The sequence below is a fragment of the Hylobates moloch genome, unplaced genomic scaffold, assembly GCF_009828535.3.
Source record: "Hylobates moloch isolate HMO894 unplaced genomic scaffold, HMol_V3 SCAFFOLD_1, whole genome shotgun sequence".
Classification (NCBI taxonomy): domain Eukaryota; kingdom Metazoa; phylum Chordata; class Mammalia; order Primates; family Hylobatidae; genus Hylobates; species Hylobates moloch.
In genome coordinates, this window is record NW_026652276.1 from 112,098,869 (window position 1) to 112,124,225 (window position 25,357).

At 50.3% G+C, this 25,357-nt stretch overlaps 1 protein-coding gene across 1 annotated transcript in view; it reads right to left on the minus strand.

The window, feature by feature from the left end:
- Positions 1-2,263: 2,263 nt before the first annotated feature.
- The window catches only part of GUSB (glucuronidase beta), a 50,024-nt gene continuing 26,930 nt past the window's right edge, over positions 2,264-25,357 (minus strand). The window contains 11 exon segments of the mRNA XM_058438018.1: positions 2,264-2,458; positions 4,991-5,126; positions 13,599-13,754; positions 16,105-16,189; positions 18,324-18,398; positions 18,400-18,444; positions 18,446-18,459; positions 18,544-18,729; positions 18,973-19,005; positions 19,007-19,126; positions 20,225-20,412. Of these exon segments, the coding sequence (XP_058294001.1) occupies positions 5,088-5,126; positions 13,599-13,754; positions 16,105-16,189; positions 18,324-18,398; positions 18,400-18,444; positions 18,446-18,459; positions 18,544-18,729; positions 18,973-19,005; positions 19,007-19,126; positions 20,225-20,412 (941 nt within the window). The 3' untranslated portion in view covers positions 2,264-2,458; positions 4,991-5,087.

The window sequence follows — 25,357 nt, forward strand, 5'->3', positions numbered from 1 at the left end:
ATGCCATAGAAAAGAAGGCACATTCCACGGTCAGAAATGCAAATTAACATTAAATTCCACTTTCCCACAATCTCCCCACTTGCATCAAGGTGTGAAACTCCTTGGGGGGAAAATGGACACAGTTGTGCAAAACTGGTTTTCTAGCTGAATAGATCTGATTAGTTTCTTAGACTCTGTGTGGCTCTGCCAATTTATTTTTTCTATTTATTTATTTATGAGACAGTCTCACTCTGACGCCCAAGCTAAAGTGCAGTGGCACGATCTCGGCTCACTGCAACCTCTGCACCCCAGGTTCAAGTGATTCTCTTGACTCAGCCTCCTGAGTAGCTGGGATTACAGGCAAGCACCACCATGCTCGGCTAATTTTTGTATTTTTAGTAGACACGGGGTTTTACCATGTTGGCCAGGCTGGTCTCGATCTCCTGACCTCAGGTGATCCACCTGTCTCGGCCTCCCAAAGTGCTAGGATTACAGGCATGAGCCACTGTGCCTGGCCACTAGTTTTTCTCTTTTAAAAAGATTTTTGGCCAGACACGGTGGCTCATGCCTGTAATCTCAGCACTTTTGGAGACCAAGGTGGGAGAATTGCTTGAGGCCAGGAGTTTGAGACCAGCCTGGGCAATATAGTGACACCCCATCTCTACAAGAAATAAAAAATTAGCCAGGTGTAGTGGTGCATGCCTGTAATCCCAGCTAGCTAGAAGGCTGAGGCAGGAGGGTCACTGGAGCCTGAAGTTCAAGACCAGCTGAGGCAACATAGTAAGACCCCATCCCTGCAAAATTTATAAAAATTAGCCAGGTGTGATGTCACAAGCCTGTAGTCCAAGCTATTCAGCAGGCTGAGGTGAGAGGATCACTTGAGCCCAGGAGGTTGAGGCTGCAGTGAGCCATGATAGCACTGCTACCTTTCAACTTGGGAAATAGAGCAAGACTGTCTCAAAAAAATTTTTTTTATTCATTTATTTTTGAGACAGAGTCTTGCTCTGTCTCCCAGACTGGAGTGCAGTGGTGTCATCTTGGCTCACTGCAACCTCCGCCTCCCAGGTTCAAGCGATTCTGCTGCCTCAGCCTCCACAGTAGCTGAAATTGCAGGCGCATGCCACCATGCCTGGCTAAGTTTTGTATTTTTAGTAGAGACAGGGTTTTGCCATGTTGCCCAGGCTGGTCTCGAACTCCTGACCCCAGGTGATCCACTTACCTCGACCTCCCAAAGTGTTAGGATTACACGCGTGAGCCACCGCACCTGGCCAAAAATTTATTTTTAAGTTTTTTCATTTCAATAGCTTGAGGGGTACAAGTGGTTTTTGGAGACGTGGAAGAATTGTATGGTGGTGAAGTCTAAGATTTTACAGCATCTGTCACCTGAGTAGTTTACTTTGTATCCAATAAGGAGTTATTCATCCATCACCCCCTAACATCATCCTTCTTCTAGGTCTCCAATTTCGCCACTCTGTATGTCTTTGTGTACCCATAGCTTATTGGTGGGAATATGCAGTATTTGGTTTTCTGTTCCTGAGTTACTTCACTAAGGATAATGGCCTCCAGTTTCGTCCAAGTTGCCGCAAAAGACATCATTCTTTCTTTTTTTTTTTTCTTTTTTTTTTTTTTTTTTTTTTGGAGACAGGGTCTTTCTCTGTCACCCAGGCTGGAGTGCAGCAGTACACGGCTCACTGCAGCCTTGACCTCCCAGGTTCAAGCGATCTTCCCAGCTCAGCCTCCCAAGTAGCTGGGACTACAGCTGTGCACCACCACATCTGGCTAATTTTTAAATTTTTCGCAGAGATGGGGGTCTCACTATGTTGCCCAGGCTGGTGTCGAACTCCTGGCCTCAAGCAATTCTGTCTTGGCCTACCAAAGTGCTGGGACTTCAGGCATAAACCACCTCACCCTGCCCCTATTTCTTTTTTTTTTTTTTTAGATGGTATCTTGCTCTGTCACCCAGGCTAGAGTGCAGTGGCATGATATTGGCTCACTGCAACCTCCGTCTCCTGGGTTCAAGGGATCTTCCCACCTCAGCCGCCCTAGTAGCTGGGACTACAGGTACATGCCACCATGCCTGGCTAATTTTTGTAGTTTTAGTAGAGATGGGTTTTCACCATGTTGGTCAGGCTGGTCTCAAACTCCTGGCCTCAAGTGATCCACCTGCCTTGGCCTCCCAAAGTGCTGGGATTACAGATGTGAGCCACCACGCCAGCCTCATTCTTTTTTTTATGGCTGAGTAGTATTCCATGATACATACACACCATGATATATACATGCTGGAGTGATTGGTGTCTTTCACAGACACTGTCTGTCCCCACAGACAGGAGGGAGTGAGGGTAGTGAAGAGCTTGTCTCTGCTGGCTTTGGCCTGAGCTGCTGGTAGGAACAATCGTGGCTGGCCCCATGGCCTGTGGGTGCTGGCTCAGTCGAGGGGTAGGGGGTGGGTCCTCAATCCATTCCAGGAGGGCTTCCAGGGCTGTGTGGAGCACAACAAATTGACATCTAGAGGCTGTGGAATCTTTTCTATTTTTTTTTTTTTTTTTTTTTGAGACGGAGTCTTGTTCTGTCACCCAGGCTGGAGTGCAGTGGCGCGATCTCGGCTCACTGCAAGCTCCGCCTCCCGGGTTCATGCCATTCTCCTGCCTCAGCCTCTCCGAGTAGCTGGGACTACAGGCGCCCGCCACCACGCCCGGCTAATTTTTTGTATTTTTAGTATATTTTTTAACAATCAGACGGAGTCTCTCGGTTGCCCAGGCTGGAGTGCAGTGGCACGATCTCGGCTCACTGCAACCTCCACCTCCCAGGTTCAGGCGATTCTCCTGCCTCAGCCTTCAGAGTAGCTGGGACTACAGGTGTGTGACCATGCCTGGCTGATTTTTGTGTTTTTTTTTAATTTTTATGTATTTATTTATTTTGGAGACAGAGTTTCACTCTTGTTACCCAGGCTGGCATGCAGTGGCACGATCTTGGCTCACTGCAACCTCCGCCTCCCGGGTTCAAGCGATTCTCCTGCCTCAGCCTCCTGAGTAGCTGGGATTACAGGCACCCGCCACCATGCCCGGGTAATTTTGTGTATTTTTAGTAGAGATGAGGTTTTGCCATGTTGGCCAGGCTAGTCTCAAACTCCTGACCTCAAGTGACCCACCTGCCTCAGCCTTCCAAAGTGCTGGGATTGTAGGCATCAGCCACCACACATGGCCCTGGAAGCTGTGGAATCTGCCTCAAGGGAGACTTTCTGAGGAAAACCAGAGGCCGCATTGATGGCCCTTGGCCTGGGTGGCCACACAGCAGCCCAAAGAAGGGGCTTGAGCAAGGGAGTTCTCCTGGCCCCCAATTTAGGGGCAGAGAAACAGCTCAGCAAGACCGAGAACTCATCTCTGATTACCCAGTGAGTTGTGGAGATCGGATTTCCACTTGTCATACTGCCTTTACATCTTGGCTTTTCAGAGAGAAGCTGTGCATTTGACCCCTTTCAAAGGCAGAAAAGTGTCAAAAAATTTACCAGGGGCCAGGCACGGCGGCTCACGCCTGTGATCCCAGCACTTTGGGAGGCTGAGGCAGGTGGATCACCTGAGTTTGGGAGTTCAAGACCAGCCTGGCCAACATAGTGGAACCCCGTCTCTACTAAAAATACAAAAAATTAGCCAGGCTTGGTGGCAGGTGCCTATAATCCCAGCTACTCAGGAGGCTGAGACAGGAGAGTCGCTTGAACCTGGCAGGCGGAGGTTGCAGTGAGCTGAGACCAGGTCATTGCACTCCAGCCCTGGAGACAACAGATTCCGTCTCAAAAAAAAAAAAAAAAAGAAAAATATACTGGAGAGGCCAGGCACGGTGGCTCATGTCTATAATCCTAGCACTTTGGGAGGCTGAGATAGGAAGACTGCTTGAGGCCAGGAGTTTAACACCAGCTTGGGAAACATACTGAGACCCTGTCTCATAAAAAAAAAAAATAAAAAAAAAAAAATTAGCTAGGTGTGGTGGTGTGCACCTGTAGTCTCAGCTACTGAGGAGGCCAAGGAAGGAGGATCACCTGAGCCCAGGAGTTTGAGGCTGCAGTGAACCATGATCATAATCATGTCAGTACACTCCAGCATGGGCAACAGAGGCCCCTATGTAGGAAAGGGCACCTTTTGCAGCATCTCTCTTTTTTTTTTTTCAGAGATGGGGTCTCGTTGTGTTGGCCAGGTTGGTCTCAAACTCTTGGTCTCAAGCAGTCCTTCCACCTCGGCCTCCCAAAGTGCTGGTGTTATAGGCATAAGTCACCATGACTGGCTGGCATCTCTTTTTGGGTTAAATGGTGAGAATGACCCAGAAAATCTAGAAGTTTCTTCTTCTGCAGTCTGATGGCTGCAGTTTAAGATCAAGCCAGGCAGGCACAGAGGCTATCTGCCCTTCATTCCAAATCATGGGTGCCTGGATTGGTTAGAAATTTGGAAAACAGGCCTGGAACAGTGGTTCCTGTAATCAAAGTGCTCACACCTGTAATCGCAGCACTTTGGGAGGCTGAGGCAGGCGGATCATGAGGTCAGGAGTTCGAGACCAGCCTGGCCAACATGGTGAAACCCCGTCTCTACTAAAAACTCAAAAATTAGCCAGGTGTGGTGGCATACACCTGTAATCCCAGCTACTCGGGAGGCGGAGGCAGGAGAATTGCTTGAACCTGGGAGGCGGAGGTTGCCATTAGCCGAGATAGTGCCATTGCACTCCAGCCTGGGCAACAAGAATGAAAACTCTGTCCCCCCGCCCCACAAAAAAAAGAAATTTGGAAAACAGAATTGGCTAGAAACTGGAATTCACACTACCCCCAGGATGCAGAGGGCTCAGGGAATGGGTGGGTGGGGGAGTAGTGGGTGTCTGGTTCTCATTAGTTGAGTGCTCATCAGGAGGACCCCCCAGTTGAAACTTTCAGATTTATACTAAAAAAATACCCAGAATGTCCACGGAGAAGAATAAATGTGGTTGCACCGTGGCTTGAAGAATTGAGGAACCTTCCAGAGCAGAGTTTTACCTGTGACTTCTCAACCTGGTCTTCTGGAAATGTCCTGGTCTCAGGGCCAGAAGATCCGGGCTAGAGTCTGGCTCTGACATCTCTCCACTGTGGGACTTCAGGCAAGTCCCTGTAGTTGAGCTACAATGCTTTCCCTCTGCAATGGCGGGAGAGAGAGGCATATGCTTTATGGGACATTCAGGGGCATGTAAAGCTCACATTAAATGAGATAATCTGTCTGCTCACTTTGATTTTCACATCACTGTGCAAGCACAGATTACCATTACCAACCAGGTGGGAGGGTGTCAGAAGAGACAGGAACAAATGTCTTCTAAAACTCAGGTTAGGCCAGGTGTGGTGGCTCACGTCTGTAATTCCAGCATTTGGGGAGGCTGAGGCAGGTGGATCACCTGAGGTCAGGAGCTTGAGACCAGCTTGGCTAACATGGTGAAACCCTGTCTCTACTAAAAATACAAAATCAGCCAAGCGTGGCAGCACATGCCTATAATCCCAGCTGCTCAGGAGGCTGAGACAGGAATATTGCTTGAATATGGAAGGTAGAGGTTGCAGTGAGCTGAGATTGCACCACTGCACTCCAGCCTGGGCAACAGAGCTAGACTCTGTCTCAAAAAAAAAAGAAAAGAAAAAGAAAAAACAAAATAAGATCCAGCTTAGACTTAGGAAGTCTCTTCTTTTCTTTCTTTCTTCCTTCTTTTCTTTTTTTTTTTTTTTGACAGGGTCTTGCTCTATCCCCCATGCTGGAGTGCAGTGGCACAATCATAGCTCACTGCAGCCTCGACCTCCAGGGCTCAAGAGATCCTCCCACCTCAGCCTCCTGAACAGCTGGAACCACAGGCCTGGCTAATTAAAAAAAAATTTTTTTTGTAGAGACAAGGTCTCCCTAATGTTACCCAGCCTGGTCTCGAACTCCTGGCCTCAAGGCATCCTCCAACCTTGGCTTTCTAAAGACCTGGGATTACAGGTGTGAGCCACCATGCCTGGCCTGGTCTCTTCTTTTCATCTGTGAGTTGGAGGCACAGTCTTCGGTAGCTCAGCTTCCTGGAAGAGGGAACGAAACACTGAGCATGCCTGGGGCCTGGGTTAGGGCAGAATTCTTGGTGGATATGGGAGGAAGGGGTGAAGTGAGGAATTTGAGCAGCTGTCAAGATGAGGAATTCAAAATGTCAAAGGACAGAGAAAGATCTACAAGAAGCACTAACATATAATCTTTTTTTTTTTTTCTTGCGATGGAGTTTTGCTCTTGTTGCCCAGGCTGGCATGCAATGGCATGACCCTGGCTCACTGTAACCTCTACCTCCCAGTTTCAAGTGATTCTCCTGTCTCAGTCTCCTGAGTAGCTGGGATTACAGGTGCCCACCACTACACCTGGCTCATTTTTGGTATTTTTAGTAGAGACGGGTTTCATCATGTTGGCCAGGCTGGTCTTGAACTCCTGACCACAGGTGATCCACCTGGCTCGGCCTCCCAAAGTGCTGGGATTACAGGTGTAAGCCACTGCACCGGCCTAATGTGTCATCTTAATTGACAGCCATAAGCATTCATTCATCAGATATCACTTGTGGTTTTTATTTAATGGGTATATTTCTTTGAAGGTGATGCCACATTGGAACAGGATCTCATGGAATTAATTTGGATTATATTTAGGGATTGACCATCAAAATTTTGGAACTCAGCTGTTGTGTTCGGTTGAACCACTTATTAACCCAAAGCTAGGTGCAGTGGCTCACACCTATAATCTCAGCATATTGGGAAGGCAAGGCAGGAGGATCGTTTGAGCCCAGGAATTAGAGATCAGCCTGAGCAACATAGTGAGATCTGGCTAAAAAATTAGCCAGTCCGGGCATGGCAGCTTGCATCTGTAGTCCCAGCTATGCAGGAGGCTGAGTGGGGAGGATGGCTTGAGCCTGGGAGGTTAAGGCTGCAGTAAGCCATAATCACACCATTGTACTCCAGCCTGGGCAACAGAGCAAGACCCCGACTCAATAAAATAAAATAATCATGCAAGATCTGAGCTGTTGTGTAATTAAATATTTGTTCTAGAATGGGCGGGGCGTGGTGGCTCATGCCGGTAATCCCAGCACTTTGGGAGGCAGAGGCGGGCGGATCACGAGGTCAGGAGATCAAGACCATCCTGGCTAATATGATGAAATCCCATCTCTACTAAAAATACAAAAAAATTAGCCAGGCATGGTGGCGGGCACCTGTAGTCCCAGCTACTTGGGAGGCTGAGGCAGAAGAATGGCATGAACCTTGGAGGCGGAGCTTGCAGTGAGGTGAGATCACGCCACTGCACTATAGCCGAGGACAGAGCAGGACTCTATCTCTAAAAAAAGAAAGAAATAAATAAAATAGAAGAAAATTCTAGAATGAAGAGTTTCCCTGGTTTCTGAAAGGGAGCTTCTAAATCCTTGGAATTTGCCGAGCGATAGGAGTGTGTGTTACTCACACACTCTGCCCCCGCCTGAGTGTATGTTAATGAGGTGACTCAGGATGGGAGCTGGCCATGCCAGAAATTCCAACCATGTGATTACAGGGTTGGAGCTTTGAGCCAGGGGATATCAGCCCAACCTGTAGGGTGGGGTAGGGTGGGAGGCTGGAGACTGACTTCGGTCACATGGCCAATGATTCACTGAATAACATCTATGATGAAACCCCAATAAAAATTCTGGACACTGAGGCTTGAGGGAGCGTCCTGGTTGGTGAACATAGAGGTGTGCCAGATTCTATGGGGACAGGGCCTGGAACCCGTGCATTTGGGACCCTCCCCTGAGGCCTTGCCCTATATGTCTCTTTGTTTGGTTGGTCCTGATTTGTACTCTTTATAATAAAACTGTAATTGCAAGTATAGAACTTACTTGAATACTGAGTCATTTTAGCAAATTATTGATCCTGAGGAGGGTCATGAAACCCCTTTCCCTCCCAGATTGGGGGCCAGTCGGTCAGAACTGGATGTGGCTTGGTGACCCCTGAAATGGCCTCTGAAATGAGGGTGGTCTTGCTGGGAACCGTGCCCTTCAACCTGTGGAGTCTGATGTTAACTCCAAGTGCCCAGCATCAGAAATGCATCGCAGTAATTGCAGAGCCAAGAGAACACCACACCTTATTTCATTTTGTCAGCCAAGTAGCTGGGACTACACCACTACGTACACTATGTACACCACTATGCCTGGCTAATTTTGTGTTTTGTTGTTGTTGTTTTTATAGGGATGGGGTCTTGCTATGTTGCTCAGGTTCATCTCAAATTCCTGGCCTCAAGCAGCTCTCTTGCCTCATCCTCCAAAAGTGCTGGGATTACAGGCATAAGCCACTGTGCCTGCCTCTCATTTCTTCCTTCTAACCCTTTATTCTATAGGGAACTTATTTTAACATGTGATATGAAGAGTCAGAGGATATGGGTCCAAATCTTATCTTTGCCATCAGCTATGTTACCTTTGATTCATGGAAACAAAAATGACCTCACCTACCTTACAGATTGCTAGTGAATCTGCTGTGAGTTGGTGCATATAGAATTAGTGAGATTTGTTTTAATTGGTTTCCTAGCTCATGGACAAGGGGCTGCCGCACATCACCCCATCTATCAGGAGACCGACAGTAAGAACTGGGGCCGGGCGCAGTGGCTCATGCCTGTAATCCCACATTTCGGGAAGCTGAGGAAGGCATGTCTCTTGAGGCCAGGAGTTTGAGACCAGCCTGGCTAACATAGCAAAACCTCATCTCTACTAAAAATACAAAAAAAATTAGCTGGGTGTGGTGGCATGTGCTTGTAGTCCCAGCTACTCAGGAGGCTGAGATCGTGCCACTGTACTTCAGCCTGGGCAACAGAGTGAGACTCTCTTTCCCCCCAAAAAGAGAGTGAGAGAATAGGAACTGGAATGGTTGGAGAAATCTATGTGGAAAATGCAATCCTGAATCATTATTAAAAATAAGGAGAGGCCAGGTGCTGTGGTTCATGCCTGTAATCCCAGCACTTTGGGAGGCCAAGGCGGGTGGATCACGAGGTCAGGAGTTTGAGACCAGCCTGGACAACATGGTGAAACCCTGTCTCTACTAAAAATACAAAACTTAGCTGGGTGGGTTGGCAGGTGCCTGTAGTCCCAGCTACTTGGGAGACTGAGGCAGGAGAATTGCTTGAACCCAGAAGGCAGTTATAGTGAGCTGAGACAGTGCCACTGTACTTCAGCCTGGGTGACAGACACTGTCCCCCCAAATATAGAGAGAGAGAGAATAAAAACTGGAATAGTTGGAGAAATCTATGTGGAAAAGGCGATCCTGAATCACTCATTAAAAATAAGGGCCAGGCGCGATGGTGGCTAACACCTGTAATCCCAGCACATTGAGAGAGTGAGGTGGGCAGATCACTAGGTCAGAAGATCGAGACCATCCTGGCCAACACGGTGAAACCCTGTCTCTACTAAAAATACAAAAAATTAGCCAGCCATGGTGGCACATGCCTTAGTCCCAGCTACTCGGGAGGCTGAGGCAGGTGAATTGCTTGAACCCGGGAGGCAGAGGTTGTAGTGAGCTGAGATCATACCACTGCACTCCAGCCTGGGCAACAGAGTGAGACTCCATTCCACCCCTCCCCACCACCCCCGCGAAAAAAAAAAAGATGAAAGATTTTCATTTCTAGCCATGAAAGGAAAACACGGATCAGAGTTCCACTCCAGCCTTAAATGACCAGAACACCAGATAAATGGAAGAACCAAGTGTTTTCAGAGATTGAAAAATAGACAACACAGGACATTGATCCCTGCAAGAAGAACAGCAAATGAGGTGAGCTGTAGGAGTGCCCCAACTCACCACCTGCAGAGAGGTGCCATGGCTAATCCCAATGGACAGGGAGCACAGCAAAGCCAGGTGGCCTTGCAGAATTGAAGGGCCAGAGTGTGGTTCTAGGGCAGGTGGCTGGAATTGGCATGGATGTTTCTTGGAGGTAAGGAAGCCAAGCCAGAGAGAGAGATCCAGTGATTCATAGACCAGCCTGGGTAACATGGCAAAACTGTCCCTACCAAAAATTAGCCGAGCGTGGTGGTGCGCACTTGTAATTCCTGCTTCTCAGGAGGCTGAGGCAGGAGATTCATTTGAACCCTGCTGGGAGTGGAGGGTGCAGTGAGCTGAGATCCCACCACTGACCTCCAGCCTGGGTGACAGAAGGAGTGAGTCTCTGCCTGAATCTTTGAATACTGCTTTGTGCATGTGTAAGAAGAAACTACCCAAATTGGGGGGTGAGGAGAGGGCATCCCTATCCTTCCCAAACTGGGTCACTATTGTAATGGTAGGGGTGGAGGATACTTCTAGGTAACATTGAAGTGGTGATCAAAGTCCTCCTTAAAGCGTTCCCCTTTAGTGATATCCAACTGCCCCCCTACTCACTGGCAAATTTTTATTTACCTGGAACACCAACCCCAGATCTTTTTATTTTTTCTTTTCAGACAGGGTCTCCCTCTGTCACCCAGGCTGGAGTGCAGTGGCATGATCAGAGCTCACTGCAGCCTCGACCTCCTGGGCTCAAGCGATCCTACCTCAGCCCGAGTAACTGGGACCACAGGCATGCCTCACCACGTCCAGCTCACTTTAAAAAATTATTTTTTGTAGAGATGGGGGTCTCCCTATATTGAGAAAGCAAGTCAGGGTCTTGCTCTCTCACCCAAGCTGGAGTGCAATTCTGCAGTCATAGCTCATTGCAGCCTCCAGCTCCTAAGCTCAAGCAATTCTCCTGCCTCAGCTTTTCAAGTAGCTAAGATGACAGGTGTGCACACTATGCCTGTCATAGTGTGCCTGGTTTATTTTGTTTTTTTGTTTGTTTTTTGTTTGTGTGTGTGTGTGTGTGTGTGTGTGTGTAGAGATGGGGTCTTGCTATGTTGCCCAGGTTGATCTCAAACACCTGGCTTCAAGCAATCCTCTCACCTAGGCCTCCCAAAGTCCTAGGATTACAGGCATGAGGCACCACACCCAGTCTGAGCCCAAATCTTCCTATGTCTATACTGCTTTCTCTCCAAATGCAAGAACCTAAAAATACGTTCAGCCCAAGGCTACATCCTGACCACAAATACATAAAAACCACCGCAAACACAACTATGGCCTTCTCCATTCACTATTGGGGACTGAAATTGTTGTTGTTGCTGCACACGTAATATTTTATATATTCCTAATAATAACACTGTGAATGAAGGATGGTAAATGTGCTTTGCCAGCTTTAAGAAACCTAGTACACAGAGAGGTTTATTAACTTTTCCAAATCTGCACAGCAAGGGGAGAAGTGGAACCAGAGTTGAGGTTATCTAGTACTTAAGTTGATTCTTCCCATGAAATAAAAAATAAACTTGTAGGCCAGGCACAGTGGCTCACGCCTGAAATCCCAGCACTTTGGGAGGCTGAGGTGGGTGGATCACCTGAGGTCAGGAGTTTGAGACTAGCCTGGTCAACATGGTGAAACCCTATCTCTAAAAATACAAAAATTAGCCATGTGTAGTGGTGCACTCCCAGCTACTAGGGAGGCTGAGGCATGAGAATTGCTTGAACATGGAGGACAGAGGTTGCAGTGAGCCAAGACTGTATCACTGCCCTCCAGCTTGGGCAACAGAGCAAGACTCCATCTCAAAAATGAATAAATAAATAAACACATTCATTAAGATACTCCTTAGTATTCATCATCATTCCCCAGACACCTGGAAAATAAGAAACTCTACCTTTTCTGTGCATGAAACCAAACTCTGCAGTAAGAACCCTTCTTGAGTCTGAATTTATTAGAAAATCTGCATTTATAACATGCTGGATCTCTGTAGGATGTAACTTTGCGTCCAGATGAAAATACGGTTTGACAGCACAATCATGCTATGAAAGCAAGATCATGTTCCAGACGGCATGCCCTCAATAGATACTATTTAGCACGTGCTTTGTCAGACATCACAGAGTACCTGGGAAGCAACAATACATAGAACTCCTCTCTCCTGAGCCCACAGTCCAGTCAAAGAGAGGCAAAGAAATATCGGCAGTGCCTAGCAAGAACACTGGGAGAGCCAGGTTCGGGCTGCAACAGGGGTAGAGCATGGGAAAGGTTCCCTCAGCCTGGCACAGGTGGGGTAAACTTCCCCACAGGGGGACAGCTGTCAGGAGACTCGAACAGTGAATAGAAATCTTTTCAGCCATGCATCGTGTGACTCATGCTCGTATTCCCAGTACTTTGAGAGTCTGAGGTGAGAGAATCACTTAAGGCCAGGAGCTCAAGACCAGCCTGAGAAAAACAAAAATTTTGTTTTTTGGTTTTTTTTTTTTTTTTGAGACAGAGTCTCGTCCTGTCACCCAGGCTGGAGTGCAATGGTGCAATCTCAGCTAACTGCAACCTCCACCCAGCTAATTTTTTGTATCTTTAGTAGAGACGGGCTTTTCCCATGTTGGCCAGGCTAGTCTTGAACTCCTGACCTCGTGATCTGTCCGTCTCAGTCTCCCAAAGTGCTAGGACTACAGGTGTGAGTCACCACGCCCGGCCCCCAAAATTTTAAAAATAGGCTGCCCATGGTGGTTCATGCCTGTCGTCCCAGCTACTCAGGAGGCTGAGGCAGGGGAATCGCTTCAGCCCAGGGGTTCAAGGCTGCAGTGAGCTATGATGGCACCACTGCACTGCAGCCTGCGCAACACAACAAGACCCTGTCAAAAAAAAAAAAAAAAAAAGGCTACCACAGTGGATCACACCTCTAATCTCAGCACTTTGGGAGGCCAAGGCAGGAAGATCAATTGAGCCCAGGAACTCGAGACCAGCCTGGGCAACGTAGCAAGAACCTATCTCTAAAAAAATAAAGAAAAAAAAAAGGATCTTTTAGTTGGTGATTTTGGTGCCAACATGGGCATTCCAGGCAGAAGAAACAGCTCAAGCAAGAGCAGGAGAGCAAGCGAGGGCAGTGGAAACAGATCAGTGGCTGGGAGTGAGGGGAAGAGGATGAAAACCCAGGAGAGAGCAGAGGACACTGAGTGTCCTGACCAGGGGTTAGGGCTTTGTCCTGTGGGCCTCGGGGAGCCAATGACAGGACTCTCAAATTTTGATCTGTGGCTAGATGCAGTGGCTCACACCTGTAATCCCAGTGCTTTGTGAGGGTGAGGCAGGAGGATCACTTGAGCCCAGGAATCAAAACCAGCCTGGGCAACATAGCAAGACCCCATCTCTACAAAAGCAAAAAAATTAGCCAGACATGTTGGCATGTGCCTATGGTCCCAGCTACTCAGGAGGCTGAGGTGGGAGGATCGCTTGGGCCCAGGAAGTTTAGGCTGCAGTGAGTAGTGATCACACCACTGCACTCCAGTCTGGATGAGAGAGAGAGACCCTGTCTCACAAACAAACACATACAAATTTGGATTTGCCAGAAAGGCCACTTGGGCACGGGTCATAGGAGGCTGTCTGGAAACAAAGCCAGTAAGGAGGCCACCTCTGAGGATCAAGTGAGTGGGGCAGAGGCCTGGCTGCTGGCGGGGAGGGAACGTGGATGGGGCAGTGGGAGATGAGCCCAAAGCTGAAGCAAGGGGAGCAGTGCAGTGGACGCGGGGCAGGCCGGGAGAGGCGAGTGATATCTCTGCCCCGAGAGAACACACAAGCAGAAAGTTCAATACCGCTTACCTGATGAAAACCTGCAATTGTTTCTGCTCTGTACTCGCTCTGAATAATGGGCTTCTCAAACTGGGTGGCCAGCTACAGCTGAATCAACTCCAGGTGCCTGTAGTCATGATACCAAGAGTAGTAGCTGTTCACACGGATCATGTCCACATATGGAGCCTAGGACCAGAGCAGCAGAGCCCGTTCAGCGCCAAGACCACATGACTCAGTACTCACATGCTTTAGGGGCTCTTCTGGCAGAGAAGGTAAGAAGGGGATGTAATCCAGGCACTATGGGAGGCTGAGGCAGGAGGATGCTTTGAGGCCAGGAGTTCGAGACCAGCCTGGGCAACACAGCAAGACCCCGAATCTAAAAATATAGTAGTAAGACAATTAACAGGGCACAGTGGCTCATGCCTGTAATCCCAGCATATTGAGAGGCCAAGGTGGGAGCAATGCTTGAGCACAGGAGTTTGCGACCAGCCTGGGCAATGTCACGCGACCCCATTTGTACAAAAATAAATAAATAAATAAATAATAACTAGAAGGGGAAGAGCCACCTCTTGAGGCTGAGAACATCCAAGTTCACCAATTTAGATCCTGAAATTATCCTCACAGGCAGGAAACATGGTCACAAAGTGGCCCAAGGGAGGCAGGCCTGTGACTCTGCACCAACGTGCGCAGCTGAAAAGGGCTGTGAGAGGCAGAGCAGCTGCCAACACGCAGTCCTCAGCCAAAGCCCAGGGCCCCTGCCCCTGGAACTGACTCCCCTCCAGGCAGCAGTCCCATCACTGGGCTTCCCCTCACCTTGCCCTGGAGAAGCACTCCCATCCAAGGGGCCGATGCCGTCAATCTCACAGAAAATCTTTTTTTTGTTTGTTCTGGATACAGAGCCTCACTCTGTTGCCCAGGCTAGAATGTAGGGGCGCGATCTTACCCACTGCAACCTCTGTCTCCCATCGTCAAGCACTTCTCGTGCCTCAGCCTCCCAAGTAGCTGGGATTAGAGGCGTGCGCCATCATGTCCAGCTAATTTTTTGTAGAAACAAGGTTTCACTAGTTGGCTGGGCTGGTCTTGAATTCCTGACCTCAAGTGATCTGTCCACCTTAGCCTCCCAAAGTGCTGGGGATACAGGCATAAGCCACCATGCCCAGCCGTCACAGAGAATCTTGAGGCAGCTTTCACCGGGCAGCATTGTGGGCTGCAGAGGGCCTGAGAGTCCCACCTAGGAGCACGGCAGAGATGACCAAGCCACCGTCAGCTTCAGTAAAGTGGTGCTCAGGGCTGAGCAGCAGAGGCTTCTGTGTCCAACTGCCTAGTTTCTAACGCATCCTGAACACACTTCTTTCTAGTAAGAATGCTGGCCGGGTGCAGTGGCTCACGCCTATAATCCCAGCACTTTGGGAGGCCGAGGTGGGTGGATCACCTGAGGTCAGGAGTTTGAGACCAGCCTGGCCAACATGGCAAAATCCCATCTCTACTAAAAAATACAAAAATTAGCCGGGCATGGTAGTGTGTGCCTGTAATCCCAGCTACACCGGAGGCCGAGGCAGGAGAATTGCTTGAACCCGGGAGGGGGAGGTTGCAGTGAGCCAAGATTGCACCTTTGCACTCCAGCCTGGGCAACAGAGCAAGACTCCATCTCAAAAAAGAATGCTAATGGCAGCTTGTGCCTGTAATCCCACCACTTTGGGAGGCCAAGGTAGGAGGATCACTTGAGCTCAAGAGTTTGAGACCAGCCTGGGCAACATAATGAGATCCCATCTCTACAAAATAATTTAAAATTAGCGAAGCACAGTGGTGCACACCTGGAATCCCAGCTACTCGGGACACTGTGGCAAAAGGATCGCTTGGGCCCAGGAATTCAAGGCTGCGGTGAGCTGTGATCACACCACTGCACTCCAGCCAGGGAAACAGAGAAAGACCTTGCCTCTACAAAAGAAAAAGAAAAACGCAGGCTCCAACCCTGGAGTTACTGAATCAGGATCTCAGAATGCAGAGATCTGCCATTTCAAAAAAACTTTCCCTAGATATTCTGATCAGCCAGGTGTGGGCCAGATGAACTCTAAGCTCCCTTAAACCTTTGACATTTTATGAGTCTATTAAATCAAAGTACAAAAAATGCTGAGTCCAAACTGAGCAAACCAATCCCATCTATGGGATTTGTCCTATGCCCAGCCTCCTTGTATTGAGAAAGCCACACTTGCCTGGCGAATAAGCAGGGAGAGAATTCTCATTAACCTAACGATCATCTTTGAAAACAGACTAGCTGAGGCTCGGTGTGGTGGCCCACACCCATAACCCCAGACCTTTGGGAGGCCGAGGCACAAGGATCACTTGAGCCCAGGAGTTCAAGACCAGCCTGGGCAACATGGCGAGACCCTGTCTCTATCTTTTTAAGTAAGAAAACAAAATTTTAAAAAAACCCAGACTGGCAGCTCATGGTCCTTTCCAGCTGTTCTACGATCAGGCTTCAGGACAAGCCAAGGCAAAGGTGGGGAAAAAATGGGGTGGGGACCCCCAGGCTCACCCCTTTATCTGCTGCACAGTTGGAGTTGGTCACAAAGGTCACAGGCCAGGAGGGGTCCAAGACTTTGGTGTGAGCGATCGCCATCCTGTCTACAAAAGGCAGAAGACACAGGTTCTGTCAGTCCAGGAATGGCTCAGACACCCTCCCATCCTCTCTGTCCCATCTTCCCCCGCCAGAATACAACACAAGACCAGGCATGATGGCTCACACTGGTTATCCCTACACTTTAGGAGGCTGAGGCAGGTGTACCACTTGAGGTCGGGAGTTCAAGATCAGCCTGGCCAACGTGGCAAAACCCTGTCTCTACTACAAATACAAAAATTAGCCGAGCATGGTGGCACACGTCTGTAACACCAGCTACTCAGGAGGCTGAGGCACAAGAATCACTTGAACCCAGAAGGTGGAGGTTGCAGTGAGCCGAGATCATGCCACTGCACTCCAGCCTGGTCCACAGAGCAAGACCCTGTACCAAAACAAACAAACCAACAAACAAAACAAAAAAGAAAAGAGAAAAAAAAGCATGAAGCCACTGCTTTCTTCCCTAACTTCAGATGTATTTATGTAAGGGCACACGATCCTGTAGTCCTAGACTGAGCTCTCTAACATCACTCTTTCCTCCCCTGCCTCCGAATCCTGTTCCCCCAGAGGAGTAGCCACCCTTCCAGGTACACAGAGCTGAGGTCACTGGGCTGAACACTGGCAAAAATGAGGTTGACTCCCTGAAACAGCTCTTGAACACAGGAGCAGATGGATGCAGATTTGGGTGGGATATTTATTAATGCATCAAGCAAACAGGGAGTGCTGGCTCTCAGATGGCAAGCTTCAAAGCCTTGTGACAGCCTGGCTGAACCACTCCAGCCTGGGCAGCTCCCTCCAATTCCTGCCCCAGAAAACAAGCATCTCCTCTGGCCACCTCCCAAAGAAGCCTGTCTGTCAGGCACCTGCTCCTGGAAGCCTGTGCTCTCCACCTTCGCAACAAAGGACCTGTCCACCCAGTCCTGCTGAGCACAGCCCTGTGCCCCCAGCTCTGAACTATCCTTTGCCCAGGCTGGGACGACTTCTCAGAGCCTTCTGCCTACTGTAGACTTGGCTCAGCCCAAAGCACTCCATGAAATTGGGGTGTGGCGCCTGCCTCGAGGAGCATTTCTACAACCTCTACTGCCTCTGCTGCAAGTAAAAAATCCATCTCTGAATGCTGAGTTAGAATTGCATGATTGTAAGGAAAAAAGGGAGGCCGGGCGCGGTGGCTCACACCAGTAATCCCAGCACTTTGGGAGGCTGAGGCAGGCAGATCACTTAAGGCCAGGAGTTCAAGGCCAGCCTGGCCAACATGGTGAAACCCCATCTCTATTAAAAATACAAAACTTAGCCAGGCACAGTGGCTCACGCCTGTAATCCCAGCACTTTGGGAAGCCAAGGCAGGCAGATCACCTGAGGTCAGGAGTCCAAGACCAGCCTTGCCAACATGGTAAAGCACTATCTCTACTAAAAAATGCTGAAGTTAGTTGGGCGTGGTGGCATGCACCTCTAATTTCAGCTACTTGGGAGGCTGAGGCTGGAGAATCACTTAAACCTGGAAGGCGGAGGTTGCAGTTACCCAAGATTACGCCACTGCACTCCAGCCTGGGCGACAGAGTGAGAGTCCATCTCAAAAAAAAAAAAAAAAAAGCCAACAATTAGCTGGGCATGGTGGCACACATCTATAATCCCAGCTACTTGGGAGGCTGAGGCAGGAGGATAACCTGAGCCTGGGAAATTGAGGCTGCAGGGAGCTGAGATTGTGCCACTGCACTCCAGCCTGGGCAACCAAAGTGAGACCCCGTTCAAAAAAACAAAAAACAGGCCAGGCGCAGTGGCTCATGCATGCCTCTAATCCTGGCTACTCAGAAGGCTGAGCCAGGAGAATCACCTGAACCCGGGAGGCGGAGGTTTTAGTGAGCCAAGACTGCGCCACCACACTCCAGCCTGGGCGACACAGCAAGACTCCGTCTCAAAAAAAAAAAAAAAAAAAAAAAAAGAAAAGAAAAAAAAGCAAGCAAGCAAAAGAAAACCATAATTTGGGTGGGTAGATATTTGGTCCCCTGAACTGTCCAGGTATGGGCAGCCCTCCCATTTGGCTGAGACAGGAGGCTGATCTTGAACAGCACACGCCCACGCCAGTGAGCCACCTGCCTGGGTCTCCTTCCCGATCCAGCCCAGGGCAGGCAGGGGGCACTCACTTGAAGTAGTAGCCAGCAGATTCCAGGTAGCATGCAGGCTCTTTGGCCACAGACCACATTACCATGGCGGGGCGTGTCCATGCGCACCAGTTCCTCCATCACCCGCACGTGGTGATGCAGATACATTGCTGAAGAGCTGCCTGCAGGCCAGGAGGGAAGGGACAGAAGATCACGGTGAGGCCCGCGTGCTGGGCAGGCGGAGCGGGTGTATGGCGGGGACTCATGGCAGCACCAGGCCCATGGCGGGACACTACTCATCGATGACCACAATCCCATAGTGGTCACACATCTGCAGCACTTCCTCGGCATAGGGGTAGTGGCTGGTGTGGAAGGCACTGGCACCAAGCCAGTGAAGCAAGTTGAAGTCCTTCACCAGCAGCAGCCAGTCGAAAGCCTTCCCTCAGATCTAGGAGACAGCAGAGCCGAGTGACCCATGTCCCTGTTGAAGCTGCACTTCTTCCAACAGCCAGAACCCTGGAGAGCCACCCCATGAGCTCCCTCTCCAGCCCAAGCACCAGCTCCACCGCAGGGCAGTTCGGAGCCATTTGCCTCATTGCCCTGAGCTATGCTCAACTGCGTGACACAGGGAAGGCAAAAGTAGAAGGTGACCACAAGCAGCCCCCACGAGGACCCAGGAGCCCCAACACACGTCCACATCCTCGTGCTCGTTGATGTCATGGAAAATAGAAAGGTTTCCCATTGATGAGGAACTGGCTCTCGGTGACAGCCACAGTGCGGATCCCCACAGGAAGTGTGTAGAAGTCAGACACAGGCCCCAGTGACGTCTGTGCAGTCAGCCGCACCTACGACAGCCAAAGCGCCAGTTGTGAGCACCCCAACAGCCTGAACCCCATCTGGCCTGCCCTCTGGCAGGAAGGCCCCTCGTGCACCCCAGCAGCTGCCTCGGGGTTGCAAGCAGAGATGCAGCAAACAGAGGCTCTGCCCTTCCCTGGCTGACCCTGGGGACCTGCCCTTCAAAACTGGGCCTTCCCCTTGACCAGACAAGGTGGCTCATGCCTGGAGTTCCCACGCTTTGGGAGGCTAAGGCAGGAGGATCACTTGAGTCCAGGAGTTCAAGACCAGCCTGGTGACAAAGTGAGACCCCCATCTCTAAAATTAATTTTTTTTTTTGAGACAATCTCACTGTCACCCAGGCTGGAGTGCAGTGACATGATCTCAACTCACTGCAGTCTCTGCCTCCCGAATTCAAGCAATTATCCTGCCTCAGCCTCCTGAGTAGCTGGATTACAGGCGGGTACTACCATGCCTAGCAAATTTGCATTTTTTTTTTTTTTTGAGACAGAGTCTCACTCTGTCGCCCAGGCTGGAGTACAGTGGCGCGACCTTGGCTCAATGCAAGCTCTGCCTCCTGGGTTCATGCCATTCTCCTATCTCAGCCTCCCGAGTAGCCGGGACTACAGGGGCCCACCACCACGCCTGGCTAATTTTTTTGTATTTTTAATAGAGACGGGGTTTCACCATGTTAGCCAGGAGGGTCTTCAAATCCTGGCCTCAAGTGATCCACCCACCTCCGCCTCCCAAAGTGCTGAGATTACAGGTTGTAAGCCACCATGCCCAGGCTACAAAAAAATTTTTTTTAATTAGCCAGGCATGGTGGCATGTGCCTGTAGTCCCAGCTACTCAGGAATCCAGGTGGGAGGATTGCTGCAGTCTAGGAGCTCAAGGCTGCAGTGAGTTGTAATCGGGCCATTGCATTCCAGCCTGGGTGACAGAGTGAGATCATCTCAAGAAAAAAAAAAAAACCTGGGCCTCCCACCAAGGGTAGGAAACATCAGAGGACCACACCTGCCCATATATACCTGTCCTGAGCTCCTGCTGAAGCCAGGGCCACCAGATAGGGGCAAAAGACCTCCCTTAAGCAAGTCCCAAACCACCATTACCTCCAACAAGTACAGACAGGTGGAGCATTCATGCATCAAGTATGGTGACCAGAGGCTAGCACTCGGCACCTTCAGCTGCCCCTGGGTCCTGGCTCCATTGGCCATGACTTTGTTTTCTGCATCCAGAAGAGGCACTTCCAACTCGAACTGGTTACTGCACTTGACGGAGATCTGGTAATTCACCAGCCCTGCAGGAGGCAAGAAATACCAGGGCTGAGGGAGGGACACGACCTGAGCCACACAAACGGGAGTGCCCCACAGTCACCACTCCCAGACAATCATTTGTTTCTGTTGCTTTTTTTAAATTTTAAATTTTTTTTTTTTTTTTTTTGAGACAAAGTCTCGCTCGATCCCCCAGGCTGGAGTGCAGTGGCGTGATCTTGGCTCACTGCAATCTCCATCTCCAGGGTTCAGGTGATTCTCCTGCTTCAGCCTTCCAAGTACGTGGGATTATAGGTGTGCACCACCATGCCCAGCTAATTTTGTATTTTTAGTAGAGATGGAGTTTTGACATGTTGGCCAGGCTGGTCTCCAACACCTGACTTCAGGTGATCCTCCTGCCACAGCCTCCAAAATTGCTGGGATTACAGGTGCGAAACCCCACACCCAGCACTTTTTTTTTTAATTTAAAAAAAGACTTTTTTGGCCAGGCAACGTGGTCACATCTGTAATCCCAACACCTGGGGAGGCTGAGATGAAAGGATCGCTTGAGCCCAGGAGTTCAAGATCAGCCTTGGTGACATATTAAAACCACTTCTTCCCTAAAAATACAAAAAATTACCAGGCATGGTGGTGCGTGCCTGCAGCCCCAGCAGCCCCAGCTACCTGGGAGGATGAAGTGGGAGGATTGCTTGAGCCAGGAGTTCAGGGCTGCAGTGAGCTACGATCTTGAGGCAGGGTAGGTAGTCAAGAAAGTGACCGTGTCCTTTGGATGTGCCATCCACGGCGCTGAGACAGGTGATGTGTAAACAAGCAAGTACAGCTACTGTGCATGTGCACCAAGAGGGCGACCCAGAACTTCCTTAGAGTAACACCTCTTCCCAGCTCCTTAGGAATTCATCATGGAAGACTCCCAGTGTCTCCCAGTAATAATCAGCGCTGTCTCATCCTTACGAGCAGCCTGCCTTGAATTCTCTCTCTCTCATGGTGAACTGTGTATTTTGCACTTCACTATTTTTTCTGAGACGGGGTCTCGCTCTGTCACCCAGGCTGGAGTGCAGTGTTGCAATCACAGCTCACTGCAACCTCCACCTCCCGGGTTCAAGCAATTCTCCCATCTCAACCTCCCGATTAGCTGGTATTACAGGCACATGCCATCACGCCCAGCTAACGTTGGCCAGGCTGGTCTGAACTCCTGAGCTCAAGTGATCCACCCACCTCAGCCTCAGAAAGTGCTGGGATTACAGGCATGAGCCACTGCGTCCACGCTATTCTGCACTTAACTGTCAAAACACTTTTTCCTTTGCAATAAATTGCTGTATGCTGCATCATCTTTGCTGTGTGGTTCTTGTTTAAATTCTTATTTACTTATTTATTTTATTTATTTATTTTTTTGAGACAGGGTCTCACTATGTTGCCCAGGTGAGTCTCCAACTTTTGGCTCAAGTCATCCACCCACCTTGGCCTCCCAAAGTGCTGGGGTAACAGGCATTAGCCACCACACCCAGCCTAAATCCCTTTAAACTCAGAACTGTGGCCCCACAACAGCTGTCAATAATCTCACCACTGCACATCAGCCTGGGAGACAGTGCAAGGCCTCATCTCAGAAAAAGAAAAAGATATATTTTAAAAAAGAAAAAAACTTAAACAATTTTTTTTTTCCCTTAAAGACAGAGTATCCCAGCTGGGTACGGTGGGTCACGCCTGTAATCCTTACACTTTGGAAGGCCGAGGCAGGTGGATCACCTGAGGTCAGGAGTTCAAGACCAGCCAGGCCAGCAATGGTGAAACCCCATCTCTACTAAAAAAAAAATACAAAAATTAACCGGACATGGTGGCGGGTGCCTGTAATCCCAGCTACTCGGGAGGCTGAGGCAGGAGAATCCCTTGAACCCGTGAGGTGGAGGTTGCAGTAAGCCGAGACCCCACCACTGCCCTCCAGCCTGGGTGACAGAGCAAGAATCTGTCTCCAAAAAAAGACAGGGTCTCCCTCTGTTGCCCAGACCAGAGTGCAGTGGCACAGTCATAGCTCACTGCACCCTTGACCCCCAGGCTCAAGTGATTCTCCAGCCTCAGCAGCTGGGACTACGGGCACATATCACCATGTCTGGCTAATTTTTTAAGGTGATGGTCTCGCTATGTTGCCCAGGCTGGTCTTCAACTCCTGGCCTCAAGTGATCCTCCGACAGGAGTGAGCCACTGTGCCCGGCCCCCCGAAGCTGCCTCTTCCTTGAACATAATGTGTAGCAAGGGGAGCTGGAGTGAGAGCAGCACCGTGGGGAAGGGACAGGATGGCCACCCTGAGCTGTGTGACCTTAGGCCGGACCCCTCCTCCAAGCAAGGTCAACCACATGGGTGATTTCGGGAGCCTGTGCCCGCTCAGACAGGCTGGATTTTAGCTTCGTAGGTGGATGGGAACCTGTGAGGGTTTAGAGATGCTGGGAGAACCCTTTTCCTGGGAGAGCTTTCCAAAGAGGGAACAAACAGAGCCACCCTGGGCCCGCTGAGGGAGGATCCTTCCAGAAGCCCTCACCACTGTCGTGCTCTACACTGGTGGTGACGGTGATGTCGTCAATGCAGGTGGTGGGTGTCATGTACAGAAGCACAGCCCACTGCAGTCCCATGTAGTTGAAGAAGTCCACTCTGCGAAGGCCACCCTGTCCCTAGCAAGAAGACCACGGGGTGGGACGGGAAGGTGGGTGGGTGTGATGGAGACAGGATGGTACCCACTTGGAGGTGTTGGTCATGTAGCGGATGGTCCCTGGTGGCAGGGCGGAGGGAGTGAGCATGTTGTTGATGGTGATAGCGATGGGGAGGCAGGAGGCCAGGGGCCCCACCTAGACCAGGCTGCTGATGTCTGCCCTTCATGCTCTAGCGTGTCAACCCCATTCACCCACTGCAGGCACAGGGGATAAGGGGAGGGGGCGGCAGGTCAGGGCAAGAGGCGGGGTATCAGGCACTCCCTCACATAACCTGCAGCATGGGGCTCAGGGGCCTGCCAGCCAGATGGGAAGAATGACATCCCAATGGGGTAGATCAGGCCACCTATCCCCTTACACAGCGCACAGCCCCCTGGGCAGGGGAGTGCCCCCTACTGTCCCATCCCAGGAGACAGACTGTGGGTGGCAGATGATGGAGGTCCCATGCTGTTCAGCAGCCGTGCGCACTCAACCTGCCCTGCCTGCTCCTGGCCGCGCTGACCACGATGGCATAGGAGTGGGCACTGCCAATCCTCAGCACCACTCTTTGTGCGCAGGTCCTGGGTCCATCGCTCCGGCAGGATCACCTCCCATTCGTACCACACCTAGCCAACAAAATGCCACAGCCACCAGTCCTGGCCAATGTCGTTGAAGCTGGAGAGAATTCACACGTCCAGGATGGGGCCCGACTGCAGAGAGAAAGGCCGAGCTCAGCTCCTAGGACCCCAAAGAGATCCAGGACCAATATGCTTCACAGCTGTGTCCCCAGGACTAGTGTAAGTCCTGACACATAGCAGGGACTCTGCGGAACGGACAGAAAACTTGCTGATGACAGGTCAACTGCCAGGGCAGTTTGTGCACCTGGGCCAGTGGGGCCAGGAGTTCCTCTTCGAGTGGATGGGCCCAATATCTCCTGAGAGGGGAGAGCCCAGGGCCACATCCAAGCCTGAGGCAAGAGGGTTCAGACCCATGACTAACAGGCAGATGACCCACTGCCTGTCACAGGGAGGAAGGCTGGTTGGGGGATGGGGGGACTTTGCTTAGGACACTGTGAGTGGGGCGCACGCTGGCACCCAGCCCTCTCCTCTCTTCCTCCTGTACTAAATGCCACAAAGTCAGAAAAAGAGGGTGTAGACCAGGCAAAAGCAGCCCAGACCTCACCTGGTGCCACTTCTCTGCTGACCACATCCAAGTCAGGAGGGGGACAGGGGTGGCATCCTTCACCTGATGTCACATCTCATCCTTTATCTGAACCTTGAAAACCAACGGATCTTCCTGCCTTGGCAGAGTTGACCTCAGGATGTCTTAACTGTCCCCTCCTCCCGATCCCCGGGCCCAGCTCTGTGCAACACATGCCACTCTGGCAGGATGAGTGTCTGGGTGGCTCATGCTTGTAATCAGCGCTTTGGGAGGTCAACGTGGGAAGACGGCTTGAGGTCAGAAGTTCGAGAACAGCCTGGGCAACATAGTGAGACCCTATATCTTAAAAAAAAAAGTTTTTAGTTTTTCTTTTTTGAGACGGAGTCTTACTCTGTCGCCCAGGCTGGAGTGCAGTGATGTGATCTCGGCTCACTGCAACCTCTGCCTCCCAGGTTCAAGCAACTCTTCTCCATCAGCCTCCCAAGTAGCTGGGATTACAGGCATGTGCCACCATGATCAGCTAATTTTGTAGTTTTAGTAGAGATAGGGTTTCACCATGTTGGGCGGCGTGGTCTTCAACTCCCGACCTCATGTGATCTGCCCACCTCAGCCTCCCAAAGTACTGGGATTACAGGCTTAAGCCACCGCACCTGGCCCAGGCAAATTTTTAAAAAAACATTTATTTTAGAAATGGGGTCTCACTATGTCGCTCAGTCTGGTATCAAACGATCTTTTTTTTTTTTTTTTTTTTTTGAGACGGAGTCTTGCTCTGTCACCCAGGCTGGAGTGCAATGGTGTGATCTCAGCTCACTGCAACTTCCACCTCCCGGGTTCAAGCGATTCTCCTGCCTTAGCCTCCTGAGTACCTGGGATTACAGGCACCTGCCACCACGCCTGGCTAATTTCTATATTTTTAGTACAGCTGGGGTTTCACCATATTAGGCTGGTCTCAAACTCCTGACCTCGTGATCTGCCGCCTGGGCATCCCAAAGTGCTGGGATTACAGGTGTGAGCCACCACGCCCAGCCCTCAAAAGATCTTTCTACCTCAGTCTCCCAAGTAGCTGGGACCCCAGGCATGCGCCACCACACCTGGCTGAGTTTTCTAATGTGTTTCCAGTATTTTTTTTTTTTTG